Source organism: Oratosquilla oratoria, chromosome 10 (genome assembly GCF_046742065.1).
Source record: "Oratosquilla oratoria isolate Oo_2021 chromosome 10, ASM4674206v1, whole genome shotgun sequence".
Classification (NCBI taxonomy): domain Eukaryota; kingdom Metazoa; phylum Arthropoda; class Malacostraca; order Stomatopoda; family Squillidae; genus Oratosquilla; species Oratosquilla oratoria.
In genome coordinates this window covers 9,792,820-9,810,543 of record NC_134786.1, presented here as the reverse complement: position 1 = coordinate 9,810,543, position 17,724 = coordinate 9,792,820, and the positions used below count along the sequence as shown (strand labels likewise).

The 17,724-nt window shown below is 37.9% G+C and overlaps 1 protein-coding gene across 1 annotated transcript in view; it reads right to left on the bottom strand.

The window, feature by feature from the left end:
- Positions 1-880: 880 nt before the first annotated feature.
- Grasp65 (Golgi reassembly-stacking protein 2) overlaps positions 881-17,724 on the bottom strand; it is a 49,978-nt gene continuing 33,134 nt past the window's right edge. Inside the window, exons 6-8 of the mRNA XM_076191455.1 lie at positions 17,292-17,724; positions 8,115-8,225; positions 881-2,895 (exon numbers count right to left, since the gene is read on the bottom strand). The exon at positions 17,292-17,724 is cut by the window's right edge and continues 144 nt beyond it. Of these exons, the coding sequence (XP_076047570.1) occupies positions 2,816-2,895; positions 8,115-8,225; positions 17,292-17,724 (624 nt within the window). The 3' untranslated portion in view covers positions 881-2,815. The remainder of the gene's footprint in view (positions 2,896-8,114; positions 8,226-17,291) is intronic.

Below are 17,724 nucleotides of genomic sequence, written 5' to 3'. Positions count from 1 at the left end.
TACCTTATGAAATTGAACCAAGGGCATGGTTCATTAAATTCCAAGCTACAAAGTCCTCTGTAAAGGGGCACCATCCCAGCCTCCCAATAGGGGGAGTTTGTGACGTTAAACCAAATCATCACCACCTTCTGACCAGATTTGGAATTTAAAAGAGGCACAAAGGAAAAATTTAAATATATTAGAGAAGTAGTGTCTGAGAAGTGTACAGTAGGGGTTACAAGGTTGGACAGAGTAAAAAATGAAGAGGTGCGGATAGTAGAGGTGGAGAGGGAGATGGCAGATAGGGCTGATAAAAGATCATATCATTTGAGTGGTTTGGGCATATGGAAAGAATGAGTGAGATTAGCAAAAGAGGTGTGGAAGGCAGAGGTGGATGGGACGAACTTGGGAGAAGATCAAGGATGAGATGGGCTGATGAGGTGAAGAGCTTTGAAGAGGGGAATGTCTGTTGAGCAAGGAAAGGAGAAGGCTGGGGGTAGTTTCCTTGTGCAAATAAAACAGCCCTGCTGTGGATGTGCCATGTCTTCCTGTATTGCTTCTAACCTGGGCAGTGCGCATGAGACAATGATAACTCTTCATCAACAAGGAATTACTAAGATGGCAGCAAGGGTGGGAGTGGGTGTGTGCCTTGATTTATGAGGAGGACACCCTTGGTAAAATGATACACAGATAGACCATCTGAACACCTTGCAAATGAAGGGTTATCCCTGTTCCCCATCACAATGTTCAGGTTGAGGTTAATAAAACAAGGCACAGCACTTTAACAGCAGGGACCAAGCCAGAACTTAGGTGGAAACTCTCCCACTGCATTACTTGTAAACACAGATTCACATATCCAAGGAAATGTTCAAACATGTCCTAAATCAATAATACCACTACCTCAAGCTGCTTATTTATTTCAAGGAATGAATAAAACAAATGTTATAGAAATAGTGGCAAAATTGAATGCCATTGCTGTTGACTTGGTTGTCCCTAACAATTAACAAAATGTCAAATAAATGTTCTGAATTTCATGGAATAACATAACATATGACTAATGGTATTTAAAGTTTTCTAAATAATACCATTCATTAAAATATAATTCATATATATACATATACATATTATATATATATATATATATATATATATATATATATATATATATATATATATATATATATATATATATATATATATATATATATATATATATACACACACAACTGAGTTTTGGTCAAACATTAAAACTTGAAACCCAATTCCTCCATTTCAGTATGCAGGTACTGTTTAGCAAAGCCAAAATTTTCTAGTCCATGCATCTTACTACAAGAAAGAGCATAACATGTTGTATACAAAATGAGCTGTTGTGCCTTTTTAAGTACAAAATAGTGAATTAATAAGGATTACTGAAGTTCAAGACTAACTTCAACCAAAATTCATTGAGTAAAGAATCTGAAGTATACAATTACATAATATTCTTTTTTTATTTGATATAGGAATTGAACCCTTTCTCAAAGAGTACAGCATACCATGGGCCATCTAATGGGATAAAACAATCATATATCAAAAAGTTGCGATAATAATAATAATTATAATAACTGTTGCCTCAATTTTCATTGAGAGGAACCCACAGCCCCAAAATGGCTGGCAACAGTCCTTGGCCCATCCCATAAATCTCTCCAGAAGGAAAAAAAATATTAGACTGTTGTCTGTCTTGCACTGGCATGTGACTGTTTCTATGCCATCTGCTGAAAGTATTAGAAGGAGGAGAGCAGTCACCAGCTGTCAGCTCTCCATGTGTGAAAAGGTGCAAGAAATACAGATGAAGCTAACAGAGAGAAAGAGAGAGACCTTGGGCCCGGTTTGGAGATTGAATGTCAGCCCTTATGGGTTGACCAGTTTTGAAAATAGGCAGCTCCATTATCCATTTGGAGGCTCTGCCGTCCATCTTTGTGAGAAAAGAAAAGAAGAGAAGAGAAAAGAAAAGGAAAAAAAAAAAAAAAATCCACAAGATCAAGCAAAATTTAGCCATCGCCTGGTCTTCAAACTTTACCCTTCAAAACCTTTTCTGCATGACAATTGTATGCCGAATAAGAATTTAATCTCATGAGAAGAAAGACCTAAATTTACCCTGTCTATATGATGGATGAGTGCAAGGGTGATCCCCATAGGACTGTAACCTAACAAGTGCAATGTAACAAGAAGTGAAGATAGTGGCTGACACAGACCACTCTAATGTTTTGGGGGATGCACAGCATTACCAAGCTGTGTTGTATCTACATTACCTGGGATACTAATGTCACAAATACAATTTAAACTAGACATAGAAGAAGGACTATAGCACAATATATTCTGAAGAATTGAATAAATACACACTATGATACATAATCCCCTTTGTATATAATGCTAAATTCCAGTCATTTCCTTCTCTTTGAACCATCTTTATTAACTAGTTCTGAATCAAATATGCTGTAATAAATATTGATATAAATGCCCTCTCCATTTCCTGATTAAGATTAAATAATTACAGAAAGAAAGAACAAATGTCATGCTCAACAACACGTACCATAACTTTTTTTACTTTCCAGCATAACAGTTGTGTGCAAACAATATATATAACAAACATACTGGACATCATCTTGGCTAAAGAAAACGGACAATGTATAAAGACAAAAATTATGAAAAATGAAGAAGGCAGTAATCAGGACAAAACAGGCCAATCATATTACTGCATTTAGTAACCAAGCCAGAGTAAAAGCAAGGCCTTGCTGCACATGGCCCTCGGTCACCATCACACAATAATCTGCTTGTGGCTTGCATCTCTACACACTCACTAAACTGGCTGTGCTTGTGAGACAGGAGGGGCAGCGGGGGGCATGTTCTCCAGGGCAGCACTAGGTAAACTGGCACTCACTGTGGGATAAACAAGAGAAAATACTATATCAAACAACATAATTAAACTAGCATTCATTATATCTTACCTTCAAGTCTTGTATTCTTATATTCAGGTCACCACACTGCATTAAACTAGTACCAATAAGAACTTGTCTGGGAAGACAAAACATTTTGTAAATGCAGCCACCAGAAAAAAAAAATAATAATAATAATAATAATAATAAATAAATACATAAATAAATACATAAATAAAAAAAAAAAAAAAAAAAAAAAATAATAATAATAATATATATATATATATATATATATATATAACAGTAATCACAAAAAACATGTGAATGAAGATTTTTGCTTGTAACCAAGAGGAAATTAAAGATCAGAATACTGAACGTTTTCGTCTATTAAGACATTTTCAAAGTACATAGTGTCACAACAAAGTATAACTTAAATACAATAGTATAGAAAATAGGAGAGGTCACTCAACGTAAATACGTAAGGATTATCTTACAAAGAAACAAAAATGTAAATAAAAACAATAAATAAAATGGGTGAAAATTGAAACAGGTGATAAAATGTCACTCAGCATAAATACATAAGGATGACAATTGACAAGGTGATAAAAGGACATTCAACATAAATACATAAGAAATATCCTACAAAGAAACAAAATATAAATGATAATAACAAGAAATAAGAATGGTGACAATTGACACATGTGATTCAACATAAATACATAAGGATTGTCTTACATTAGGAACAATGTAGATTTAATTAGTAAATTGAACGATCTTAATATGTCTGTTGATTTTAAGTTAGTTAGCTTTGATATTAATTCGTTATTTACCTGTGTGCCAGTTTTTGACCTTCTTTCCTTCCTACAAGAAGAACTTATACTGCATTCTTTGCCTCTTCCAGTCGATGTCATTATCACACATATACACATATACCAAGGCTTTTTCCCCCTTCCAAGGGAGGTAGCCAAAGAGGGAAAGGCATAAAAACACTCCCACCCATTTCATCCCTAAATACACTCCACACCCATCCCACCCTCCCTCTCATCTGAGCACCTCCTGGATGACGGGTCATCCCTGCACCCTGCCCACCGCCCTGGGTCAGAAGCAGTGTCGCAAGACACAGCACATCCACAGCAAGGCCGCTTCATTTAATCGGCGACCCCCCCTCTCCGTCCCCCCTTGCATATAAGGAGAGGACGGGGAGAAATCCCTTCGGGCTGCGTCAAAATTTACTCACACATACTACCCCACCCCCCACCCCCCCGCCCATTCCTCCTCATGCAATCACAACATCATCCATATACAACGTGTCATTATCAATCTCATTAAACTCTGTGTGGTTGATTCCAAATTTTTTTTTGATGGAAAGTTCTATGAACAAAGATTTGGTATGGCTATGGGGAATCTCTTGTCTCCACTGTTGAGTAATTTGTACATGGAATTTTTTGAAAGGGAGTTGTTGTCTTGTATTCTTCCACGTAATGTTATTTGGTACAGGTATGTCGATGACATACTATGCATTTGGCCACTTGCTCACAACTTGGATAACTTTTTTAGTTAGTTTAAACAATTTAGTACCTTCTATAAAATTTAAAATTGAGATAGAACAAGAGAACAAATTACCCTTTCTAGATGTTACTATTCACAGAAAAGAAAGGTACTTCAGGTTTGAAGTTTTTCGTAAACCAACTAACGTTTTTTCATATGTTCACTATTATTCTGCTCACCACCTTAACACAAAAATCTCAGTTTTTACCTCCATGTTTCTTAGAGCTTTTAGAGTTTGTAGTCCTGAATTTTTAGATGAAGAAATAAAAAAGATTTATGAAATAGCATCAAACTTGAGATACCCAAATCATGTGATAGTTAGATCACAACATAAGGCCAGGAAGTCCTATGTTGATTCTTCCCCAAAAGATCCTTTTAATAAAAAGAATCTTTTGGTTCTTCCCTTTCATCCTAATTTGGTAAAACTCCCTCGTGTCCTTAAGATTTTTAATGTTAATGTTGTGTTTAAGAGCCATACAATCAAAGAACTTCTTATCAAGAATTCACCAGATAATTCAGCGGGTTGTGTCTACTCTATCCCTTGCAAGAATTGCAATTCTTGTTATATTGGTCAAACTGGCAAGGAATTAAAACTTAGATTGAACCAGCATAAGTATAGTGTCCGTACTGGCCAATCTTCAAGTGGGATTTTTGCTCACATTAGAGACTACAATCACTGTATTGATTGGGACAATTCCCAAGAAATTGTTTCAAGTAATTCTTATTTGATAAGGAATATAATTGAATCGTGTCTCATTAAAAAAACTTTTAATGAAAATCTCAATTTAAGCACTGGTCTTTTTAAACTAGATAATTTTGTTATTAACCAAATTGTAGGACAATGTCCCAAAGCTCCGCCTTAGCCATCTTGTGTGACCTTTTTTCACCTGTGTCAACTGTCACCCATTTTTATTTATTCTTGTTATTATTATTTTCTATTATATATATGTATGCGTGTGCATGCATGCACATATATATGTATGTATGTATATATATATATTTATTATTATTATTTCTATTTTTGTTTCTTTGTAAGACAATCCTTATGTATTTATGTTGAATCACATTTGTCAATTGTCACCATTCTTATTTCTTGTTATTATCATTTATATTTTGTTTCTTTGTAGGATATTTCTTATGTATTTATGTTGAATGTCCTTTTATCACCTTGTCAATTGTCATCCTTATGTATTTATGCTGAGTGACATTTTATCACCTGTTTCAATTTTCACCCATTTTATTTATTTTTATTTATATTTTTGTTTCTTTGTAAGATAATCCTTACGTATTTACGTTGAGTGACCTCTCCTATTTTCTATACTATTGTATTTAAGTTATACTTTGTTGTGACACTATGTACAGTACTTTGAAAATGTCTTAATAGACGAAAACGTTCAGTATTCCGATCTTTAATTTCCTCGTGGTTACAAGCAAAAAAAAATATATATATATATATATACACCAAGGCTTTTCCCCCTTACAAGGGAGGTAGCCAAAAAGGAAAAGGCATAAAATCATTCCCACCCATCCCATCCCTGAATACATTCCACACTCCTCCATCCTCCCTCTCATCTTAGCACCTCATGGATGACGGGTCATCCCTGCACCTTGTCCACTGCCCTGGGTCAGAAGCAGTGTTGCAAGACATAGCACATCCACAGCAAGGCCGCTTCATTAAATTGGCGACCCCCTTCTCCATCCCCCCATGCATAAAGGAGAAGACAGGGAGAAATCCCTTCGGGCTGCATCAAAGTTTGCTCACACATACTACCTCACCCCCATCACCCTGCCCATTCCACCTCATGCATCACATATATATATATATATATATTGCATCCTTAGGTAGAGAAAGGGCTATATGATCTTTACATTTATACAGTGTGTTCCCAGATCTGGGCACATTACTGCCAGACAGTACATTGCTGAAAAATCTATACAGACGCTCCTCTACTTACGTTCATTGGTTTTACGTTTTTTTTCTTTTACGTTTGAATTGACTAAAAAAAAAAATTTTTTTTTTTGAGTGAATTTTTTAGTTTAGCGCGCTCTCTGTAGTTCAAACGATACTTACGCATGACGCTGCGTCTATTGTTTACATGGCACAAACGACAGACTGAATGTGCTTTGCCTCCTCCTCCTCCTCCTCCCCCTCCTCCTCCACCATCTCAATTTATGTTGCTTGAATTTAATTTATTTGAAATTAATGTTATTATTTTACAATGTTATGTGTATAATTAATGATTTAGGGGTGTTTTATAAGATACGGTAATAGAATTTACAGATGTATAGTACAGTAACAACTTACGTTCATTTTCAACTTACGTTCGGCCGTTCGGAACGTAACTAAAACGTAAGTTGAGGAGCGTCTGTATGTATAAATATACAGTGTGTATAAATATACAGTGTGTATAAATATACACACTGTATATATATATATATATATATATATATATATATATATATATATACACACACACACATATGTATACAGGTACTCCTCGTTTAACGACCTACTCGGTTAGCGACGACTCGGAGTTACGACGGGCTTTATGACAGACGTTTAACGTAAATCTCCAGAAGTTACGACGTCGTGTACGATAATTAAGTTGGCTGAGGCAAATTTGTATGATGTTATAATTGAACTTGTACGGTGGATATTAGCTGTGAGGTAAAGTGTTCTGAAGCTTAGGTCTACATTACCATCCTGCAAGCTGCAAAAACTACCTGGGGTACAGTATATACCGGTAGTGGTAAATTTTTAGTTTCGACCATGGGCGCAATATAGCAATAGAAAATTAATTATTAATTTTGTAAATTATAATGTATCAAAGTAATATGCAATTTTGTGAGCGGAAATAAAAAAAAGTGCTAAAACAAATTTCGTAAGTAATAAAGTCATGTCGGACGAATGGTACACCATGTTTGTTATGATAGATGCTGATGTCGAAGAAATAAAAGGATGATGAATTTGTCTAACCTAAACTAAACTAACCTGACCTGTGTTTGATAAATCATTACCTGCAAATTAAATGTCATCTGGCTCGTCCTCGTTGTCGTCGTCATGAGAGACGTTGGCAGACGACAAGATGGCGTCCCAATCCTATGCTACCGACTTCGTTCATTAGCATATTTTCTTGAAGCATGGTATTTTTTACTTTCATTTCCGCCCACAAAATTGCATATTACGTTGATACATTTTAATTTACAAAATTAATAATTAATTTTCTATTGCTATATTGCGCCCATGGTCGAAACAAAAAAAAATACCCCAGTATTCAATATGGAATGTCAGCATACGCGGATTTGGTCATATACGGTAATTTCAGGAACCTAACCACCGTAAATAAACAGCAAATAAAGCTTTAATGTACTGTATAAAAGAGGGAAAATACACGAAAATAAAGATACATGTATTGCTGGACATTGTACATACAGTACATGTACGTATATGTATACACTTTCGCTTAACGACCAATTCGGTTAACGACGGCACGCTGGTCCCAATTGTCGTCGTTAAACGTGGAGTGGTTGTATATGCACCGATAGAAATTCACCACAAAATATTTTGGTAAAGCACTACCTGTCCGACAGTAACACACTACATGTCCCATGGTAATGCACCCAGCTCTGTTTGTTCCCTTATAATGATAATAATGAGATCATACCATGACTTACCTGTTATGGGAGGCATGCCTGGAAGGCTGATAGGTGTTGTAAGGGGCATACCAGAAAGACTAATAGGTGTGGTCAGGGGCATACCTGGAATCGTTGGCATTGATGGAGCACCTAGTAATAAAGAGAAACAAAAGGTCATACAAAATAAAGTTTATATCTTGTGTCAGTATGTATTTACCTAGTTGCATTTTGCGGGACAAGAGCTATGCTTCTAGTGACCCGCAGTTGTATCTTTCCGCATCCAGTTCTTTCTTAAAATCATGTATAGTTTTAGCACTCACTGTTTTCTCTTTCAATTTATTCCATGTTTCAAATGAATGTGTGCCTAAGTGTGAATGTGAGTAAATGTGTTTACCTGTGATGTACAAGAACAGAGCTATACTTGTGAAGTCCCATCTTCTGAGCACCATTAATCATACTGTACTTTGCCCTAAGTGTAGATTGAGAGAAGCAAGTAAATGCCTTAGGGGATTAAAAAGTGTTATGAGAAATAGGCAACTGGGAATGGATGCAGAGAGAAGATTGTATGAAGGGATGATTGTGCTGACATCATTGTATGGGGCAAAGATTTGGAATTTAAGAGAAGCAGAGAGAAAATGTTTAAATGTGTTTGGGATGAAATGTCTGAGAAGTATGGTAGGAGTTACTAGGTTGGATAGAGTGAGAAACGAGAAAGTGAGGAGGAGAGCAGGGGTGGAAAAGGAGATGGCAGATAGGGCTGATGAAAGAGTATTGGGATGGTTTGGACACATGGAAAGAATGAGTAAAGAAAGATTAGTAAAAGAGATGTGGAAGGCAGAGGTGGATGGAGTGAATTTGAGGGGACAACCATGGATGAGATGGATGGATGGGGTGAAAGGGGCACTGAGCAAGAGGGAATGTCTGTGTATAACTGTGATACAAGGAAGGGAAGGGGTGGGGGATGGGGATTTAGGGAGTGGTTATGTATGAATGATACTTTGATGCAGCCCAAACGGATTTCTCCATGTCTTCTATCTGTTTTCTGCATGAGGGGACAGAGAGCGGGGGTTGCCAATTAAGTGAAGCAGGATTACTGTGGGTGTGCTGTGTCTTGCTGCATTGCTTCTGGCCCAGGGCAGTGAGTGGGATACATGGATGACCCATTATATTACTCATGAGGAGCCAAGATGAGAGGAAGGAAAGGGTGGTGGATGGGAGTGGAGTGGGTGGGAGTGGGTACTTGTCTTTTGACTTGGCTACCTCCCTTGTAGGGTGGAAAAAGCCCCTGAAGTATATAGATAGCTTGCATTATACCGACTTTGAGGCCACTGGTCTATGCATCTGTATGAAAAACTGTACTTCTTGACATTGTTGAGACATATATTTTTTTCTTCAGTTTGTGATAGTGTGTGTGCGTGTGTGTGTGAGATTCACCATGGTCTTGGATCACATGTTGGACTCATGATCAACAGCTATTATCCTCCCAGATGAGAGCTCAGAGCTCATATATGACCGATCTATGGGTAATGCTGTGACCTTACATGCACACACACCCCTTACTCCTTGCCCACAAGAGTTGGAGTAAAGACTCACTTCGCAGCAATACGGAAATTATTTCAGCCCTGGGCGAGATTCGAACTCAGACTGCTGTAGCAGCAGTTGAAAACGTAACCACTGTGCTGTCGAGTTGTGCATGTGTATTTACCTGATTGTAGTATACAGGAAAGGAGCAATGCTCATTTGATCCTGTCTCTTACTCTCAAATTGATCATGCCTAGCCTTAAATTCATGTGCAGTTACAACTTAATCTATATTTGATTTCCAGTTATCACATTTAGATCTGAATTCATGGATTGCTCCAGTTTGGGCTATATCATATTAAACAGTTTCATTAATTAGGCAAATACACACACACTGCCCTCAATTTAATGGCTCCCCCACTTAACAAATATTGAATTACAGTAAATACTTTGAATTTATTACATTTATTGGGTGGGGGGATGGGGGGGAGGTGTGAGCAAATTTTGACGCAGCCCGAAGGGATTTCTCCCCGTCTTTTCCTTTATGCATGGGGGGACGGAGGGGGGGGGGGGGTCGCTGATTTAATGAAGCAGCCTTGCTGTGGATGTGTTGTGTCTTGCGACACTGCTTCTGACCCAGGGCAGTGGACAAGGTGCAGGGTTGACCCGTCATCCAGGAGGTGCTAAGATGAGAGGGAGGGTGGAGGGGTGTGGTGTGTGGAATGTATTCAGGGATGGAATGGGTGGGAATGATTTTATGCCTTTTCCTTTTTGGCTACCTCCCTTGTAAGGGGGAAAAAGCCTTGGTATATGTATTGTATTGGACTGATTTTCCCTTTTTGTCCATTCCTTTGAGGGATAGGTGTATTATACATACATATACGAGGACCTTTGGCTAAGGTAAAAGACATGTGAAAGGTCCAGTATATTAGTTTACTAAGTATTGTTTAGTGCTGTTAATCACTTGATGCCTTTGTAGTATATTAGTATTGATTTTATGGTCTAATATAGCATAACATGGTGTCATCTTGGGTCATATATTTTGTGTCTACAAGTCATGTCATTCAGGTGAGAACTGTGTTAGATATTCCTCTGTCAGTCGCTGGTCAGCTCTGTCTTCTTGAACTCTTATATTGTACACTTATTTGTTGTATTTGTTTTATGGTTTAATCAGGATACTTTTTGTATGTTCATATGCATGATCCATCGCTGCAGCTAGCTAGATTAGGATTACTCAAGTAAATAAGTAGATAGTTTTGGGTGATGATACTTTGTTGTATTTTCAGATATTACCCAATGACTTATTACCACATTATTAGTTCCATCTATACATTGCAAGTTTCTTTATACTTTCAAAACATTTCAATAAATAAATTTTGATCATCCTCTATGGCTTTATCCACTGATATTAAAAAATTTGGTGATCCCAGAGTGACTCAGCCAGCCTTATTTTTCAGCCATCAAGTGACTGTCAATCGGTGATCATGCTCAAGTACAGTAAGATGTTTATAATCAAATGTGATTAGAACAGGTCATATCAACAATGGCAGCACTCATGGCCAAACCATCCTTATTTGGTGAGACAGCTCAGCTGTAGCTAGGTGGTTTAGTATTACTGAATCACAGTTCATCTTAGTTAACATAACCCTTTCACCAAATTTCATCATGAATTGTTGAACTGTTAGGGTATTTAATTAAGTGATGAAGAAGATAGGCAATGTACTTGCTATCATAGGCTTAAGAAGGCATTGAATAACAAGTTCTCCCATTCAAAACCAGAACTTTTTTTGACTCGGTGATAACTCAAAATCAAATTACTTCTATTATGCCAACTTAACATTTACATGAGCTCCGCAAAACTGATCCTTTGGATCTTAGCAAAGAATTTCTTGGGATTAGATTTATTAAGGCTTTCCCAGGTATTAGTAGGTGCTTGATTCCTACAAATCAAAGGAGGAGCTTGCCAGTTTCATACACAAGCCAAATGAGTTGTAATGCTCAGGTAAATTGAGTTCACACTAACAAACCCACCAACCAACATAGATCCAGCAGATGCAAATCTAAACAAACTATGCCCATCCAGCTGTTCCTAATGGTGTTAGAGCATTTCATTACAAACAAAACCCTAAAGTTTATCCTAGGTCATGTAACTTGTGATGCATACTTTCCATTGCAAAGACACGTCTTAAAATTTTCCCATTTTTTGACCACCTTCACATTTGTCTTCTCTCGTTCATTCAAGCAAATCTAGCCCTCATCAGTAACGATTTGACCCAACAGATAACTAAATGGGCAATCTATATATCTGACAACCGTTGGATTGCCCGTAAAGATAAGTGCTGAAACTGGTGGCAGACTTTATCAATTTTCTATAGACAATGGATCGTCTATTTCACCATTTCTGCATAACATTGATTTATCAGCATTCTTAAGACCTACTAATGTTAACTATTGCCTCTGGAAAAACTATCAAATGTTATAGTTAAGTGGATTTTTATCTCAGGATTCAAAATATAAGTTATTCCTTCCTATAGTCATTTGTGGTGGATTGTCATAAATAACACATTGATCAAACAACCAAAATGTACACTTCTACTGGAAAATTTAAATACTACATTGGTCTACCTTTATACAAAGAGTTTTTCCCCCCTATAAGGGAAGTAGCCAAGTCAAAGGGGTATACCCACTCCCACCCATTCCACTCCCATCCACCACCCTTTCCTCCCTCTCATCTTAGCTCCTTCAGTTACACTGGTATCCTATAATATTGACTACAGCTGTCATGACTCAAAGAGTTTAATCTTTGCTTTCCAAGTATCCTGAACTTACATCTCCATCACAGTGTCACTTAAACAAGTCAATCAACCAGTTGCTCCTGGTCTCTCTTGCATGAGACCCACAGCTCCTACGTCAACATGTTGAACAAGTCAACAGATGCAATTATTAATCATCATATAGATGCTGGTGATTCCAATTCATTTTAAGGTTAGACCTTTGACAGGTAAAAGGTTTGGAGCTGCCAAAGAGGAATTAAAATTCTTGTTAAATGCTGATATTATTCTTAAGTAAATTCACTTCATTCAAATAAAGAACCTGGCTCATGGAGACCATGTGGAGACTATACAGCCTAAAATAGTGTCACAGCCAAAGATAAGTATCTTATGCCACACTAGGCATTTCTTGTTGGCATGCTACTTGCTTTTCCTACCTCATTTGAGTAGAAATTGCTTCAGTTGCAATATTTTGTTTTTCAAATTTCCAAATGTCAAATTACTCTTGCATCATATTGTGAGAAGCTCAATGATGAACTAAAAGAAGTTAAACCTATATGAACATCAGACACACTGTTGAGGTGTTTCTTCCAGAAGTCTAGAATATTGAACTGAAATAGTTCTACTCAAACAAAGTAGCAAAAGCAAGTAGCATGCTAGCCTAGTGTGCCACCACCTTTACACTCTTTAACAATGGATTTGGGTAGCAAAATTGTGTTCTGTTAATTAGATCTACAGAGCTAAGTGTAACCTTCCTAGACTTCAGTTTGTACTCATTTTAGTCTATTTGAATACAAATTTATACTTTTTGGTCATAAAAATGCAGGTGCCACATGGACACTTGTTTTGGCCAACACTGATAATACTTTTTGCTACCTTGAAAGATCAGTCTGAAGTTTGGTTGAAATGGCATATGGAAGGGTGCTAACTTGAGAATAGGAGGGAAACAGGAAATTATTGGAGACAAACAGTGGGTTTTGGAAAGGGAGAAGATGGAAGGATAATTTTGCACTGTAAGGCAGATGTACAAGAAGTTTTTGACTGACATTAAGGTTTTGGGTTTTGGAGAAGGCATATGACAGAATTGACAAGAAGGTATTGTGGGTATGTTGCAGATATATGGGATAAGGGGAATACTTTTGAAGGTAGTCAAAAGATTTTAACATTAGTAGTAAACCTTGTATAAACATAGAAAATGGAGAAAAGTATTCTGAGGTAAAGTGGGTCTGCACCAGGTTTGTGTAATGGTATGTTTATTTAACATAGACATGGATGAAGTGGTATGAGAGGTAAACACAACAGTGATGGGAAGATGTTTGGAGATGAAGTGAGTGGAAGGATGTGGGAGGTAAGCCAGTTGTTGGATAATACACTGCTTATGGCTGAGTCAGAGGAGGGTTTGAGACACCGAGTGGCAGAGTTCGGGAAGGTATGAAGGGGAAAGTGGTGAGTAAATGTGGGTAAGGTGGTGAGATTTACAAGGGGAGAGGGTGGCAATGAGATGGAGTTAAACTTTGAAGGAGAGAGACAGGAGGAACAGAAGAGCTTTAAGTATTTGGGGTCACATATAGCAGGGAATGGAGAAGTGGAGATGAAGGTAAATAACTGTGAAAGGGGAGCAAGTACAGGTCTTGAGAGAATAAGCATCATGGGAAATAGGTATCTGGCAATGAATGCACTGTATGGGGGCTGAGACTGAATTTAAGGGAGACAAATGTGGGGCTTGTGTGTGTGAGGAGTGTTTAAGAAGTATGGGGAGTGCTAAGAGGATGGACAGAGTATGAAATAAGGTGAAGCAGAGATCTGGCAGATAGGAATAATAACAGTGGGATGGGTTGGGGATGTGGAGAGAACAAGTGAAGATAGACCTGCACAGGAGTGTGGATGGCAGAGGGAGATGGAGTGAACTTGGGAGGAAAATTGACAATGGGATGGATGGATGGATGGATGGATGGATGGATGGATGGATTGGGAGAAGGGAACTCTGTTGAGCAGAGAAGGGAGAGGGCAAGAGACAGATGTAAGAGGTGAGTGGTTGTGAATAGATGAGAAACTGACACATCCCATAGGGGATTTCTACTTGTCTGTTCTAAATTCTCACATGGATTGGGGAGAAGAGTTGTCACATAATGAAGTATTGGGAATAAATCTGTGTTAGCTATGGAGGTGATGTGTCTGGCTTCACCGCTTCTGACCTGAGCAGTGGGTGAGGGACAAGGTTGACCCTTTATTCATAAGAAGTTAAGATGGAAACGACAACAAAAGGGTGTTGGACGAGTGTGGGTTGGGTAAAGGGCAGATGTATGCCTTGGGTGGGCCACCCGCCTTGTATATAGAGGAGAGCCTTTTGGTGTGAGTATGATTAATGTCTTGGGCATGTTCAAGTCCAAGTAGCTGAATGTCATTTTGATCCTTGACCACAATGAACCTGTTATCTATGCTTGCTAGACTCTACTCCTGGCTGCTGCAACTCAGGAGGAGCAGTTTGACTCCAGGCCATGGTCTCCTTACTTAATAAATTGGTCATCATCCCCTTCAACTTTCTCTTTGTGTGTGCAGGCAAAGGCAACGTGCTAATAAGTAAAATATTTTATTACAATTACTAAAAGCTCTACACATGTAACACTGATTTATCAATCATTACACAGGGAAAATGCGCTCAACTTTTGCAAAGCAGGTTTCAACAGCATTAAACTCTTCTGTGTAACTTGGCAGCATATGACAATAAAAAATTAATACATTTTCTTCACAATTATAAACAAGCTAACATATGGATTAGTAGTTTTATTTGGTTTATTGGTACTACAATATTTCAAAGTTATGTCAGCAGTTATGTATAAAAAAAATAAATAATAAAAATATATATAAAAAAATAATAATAAATATATATATATATATAATATGCACATAATTTACCATGAATGCTGCTGCCCAATTTTGAAAAGGTCAATTTTTCCCAGAAAGAAATGTTGTGAATTAAAAAATTGAAAAAGAAAGAAAAGAAAGAAAAAATATATAAAACAAAAATAAATGTAATGATAATACAAGTAAATATATATAAATAAGAGACAAAAAATAAACAAATAAATTAAAACAATAATAATAATAATCTTAATATAAAAAATGGACAAATAAATATATATAAATGTTGACCTTTTCCCAAACATTTGACAAAGGCCTGACTGAAATTGGGCAACTATGGTTCAATTCTACAGGAGCAACACTCGTTTCCCTTACCAGAAGAACTCTGTCATCACAGCTACAAAAATCAAACATTTCAATCAAATCACTCTTGTGCTCCTACTGGTACAATATTTAATATAACAATTCCCTCCTTTCTTTTTATCATGTTTATATTTTTTGGCACAGTACTTGTTCTGGCTGCTACCAATGCTATTTCATCTATCTCTATGGCATCCTCTCAGTAATGAAGTTGTAACCTCTCCCTATTAACCCTTTACACCAAGTGAATCTTCTCCTGATATTCTGAACAAAAGTGGAAGACTGGTGGGAAAGAGAGTGAGAGAGGGGAGAATGTAGAAGTCTTGAAAATGGTTATGGAGAGATACAATGATGCCAGAGGAAGAAAAGAAAAGAATGCAGGAAACAATAGTCATGCCAACTGTTGTTTATGGAAGCAAGGACTAAATGACAGATGTCCAAAGGAAAAGTTGTGTGAAAGCAGTGGACACGAAGTAATTGTGGGCTGTGCATGGAGTTACAAAATATGAAGCAAGGAAGGGACTCTGGTATAAACAGAATTAGGAGAAAGAATAGATCCTGAGGGGGTTTGGTCGTGCTACAAAATGGACGCGAGCTCACATCTTTGGAGTACATGTGAACAGTAGCACTAGGAGTTAGTGCAATAAATAGCCCAAGAAAAAGACAGGTGGATGGGGTGAATGAAGTTCTGGGATGTCAGTTAAACAAATATATACACGAATATCATTACATACATACACACATACATACACATACCATGTGCTTTTCCCCCCCTTACAAGGGAGACAGCCAAAGTCAAAAGGTCCATTCCCACCCATTTCATCTCCACATACTCAACTCCCATTCACCATCCCTCCCTCCCTCTTTTCTTGGCTCCTCCTGGATGATGGGTCATCCCTTCATCTTATTAACATAGATAAATGCCGTTTTTCTTTTTTCCTTCCTTTCTTTTTCTCTAGTTTCTTCTGTATATATTTGGTACTGTTAATATTTGTGGGTGGGATGTCATTCAGTGATCTGAGTTCAAGTCCCATCCACGGCTGAAAAAAACTACAGCATTGCTGCACTACAAGCCAGGACTCCAACTCAGGTGGGCAAGGAGTTGGGGATGTGTGGGTGTAATGTCACAGTATTGCCCACAGATCAAGCCATATATGAGTTCTCAGCTTTCATCCAGGAGGGTAATAGCTGGTGATCATGAATCCAACAAGTTATCCAAGACAGGTGAATGAATTATGCATACACAAACAAACAAACAAACACACACACACACACACACACACACAAACACACATACACACACACACACAATTAGGTAAATACATATATGCACTGCAGTATTATCAATAGAGTGAGGGGATGGGTTCTGACCTTCTGTATCCCTAGGACCCACAAATACTTGCAATTATCAATATAGTAATGTTAACCCTCTGTGTGGAGGCAAAGCCAGATGATAGAAAAAAAAAATGTACATGCAAGTACTAGTATCTAAATATGGTAATCAAATCTCAACCATTATCACAATTGACATGCACTTCAAGCTCTGTGATCCCACTTAACAACAGCATTTATGTCACACCTCTACAGTGTTAACCAAACCACAGAACCCAATGCATTCCTCCCTTGTGGTTTGGTATGCTATGAATGACATGTTCATAAATTCTATTCAGACACCTAACTATGCACAGAAGCAAGAGGCACACCTGCAAAGTTGGGCGGAGGAGCAAAACTAGGAGCAGGTGCTGGAGGAAGAACACTCGGTGGGATGGGTACTTGAGCTGAGGCGGCATCTTGAACAGGACTACTGGCAGCTGGAGCACCAACAGGAGTGGGAGTGGCTTCTTGAGAAGTGACGGATACAGCAACCGGTGGCGGTAAAACAGGCATTGTTGGAACAGCTCCCATATTGAGAGGACTAGGAATAGAACTTGGATTAGGATTTGGGATAGGACTGGTGAAACTTGCTGGGAGATCAACTGGTGGGGGCACACTAGAGGGACTGAAAGTGCTCGGAGGAGCTACTGGTGCTGCTGCTGCAGATACTACTGTTGCTGCTGCTGCTGCTGGAGATTCAGTGGCTGCAGAAGCCTCTTCTGTTGTTTGAGGTACAGTTTCCGCAACTGGCGTTCCAGCCAT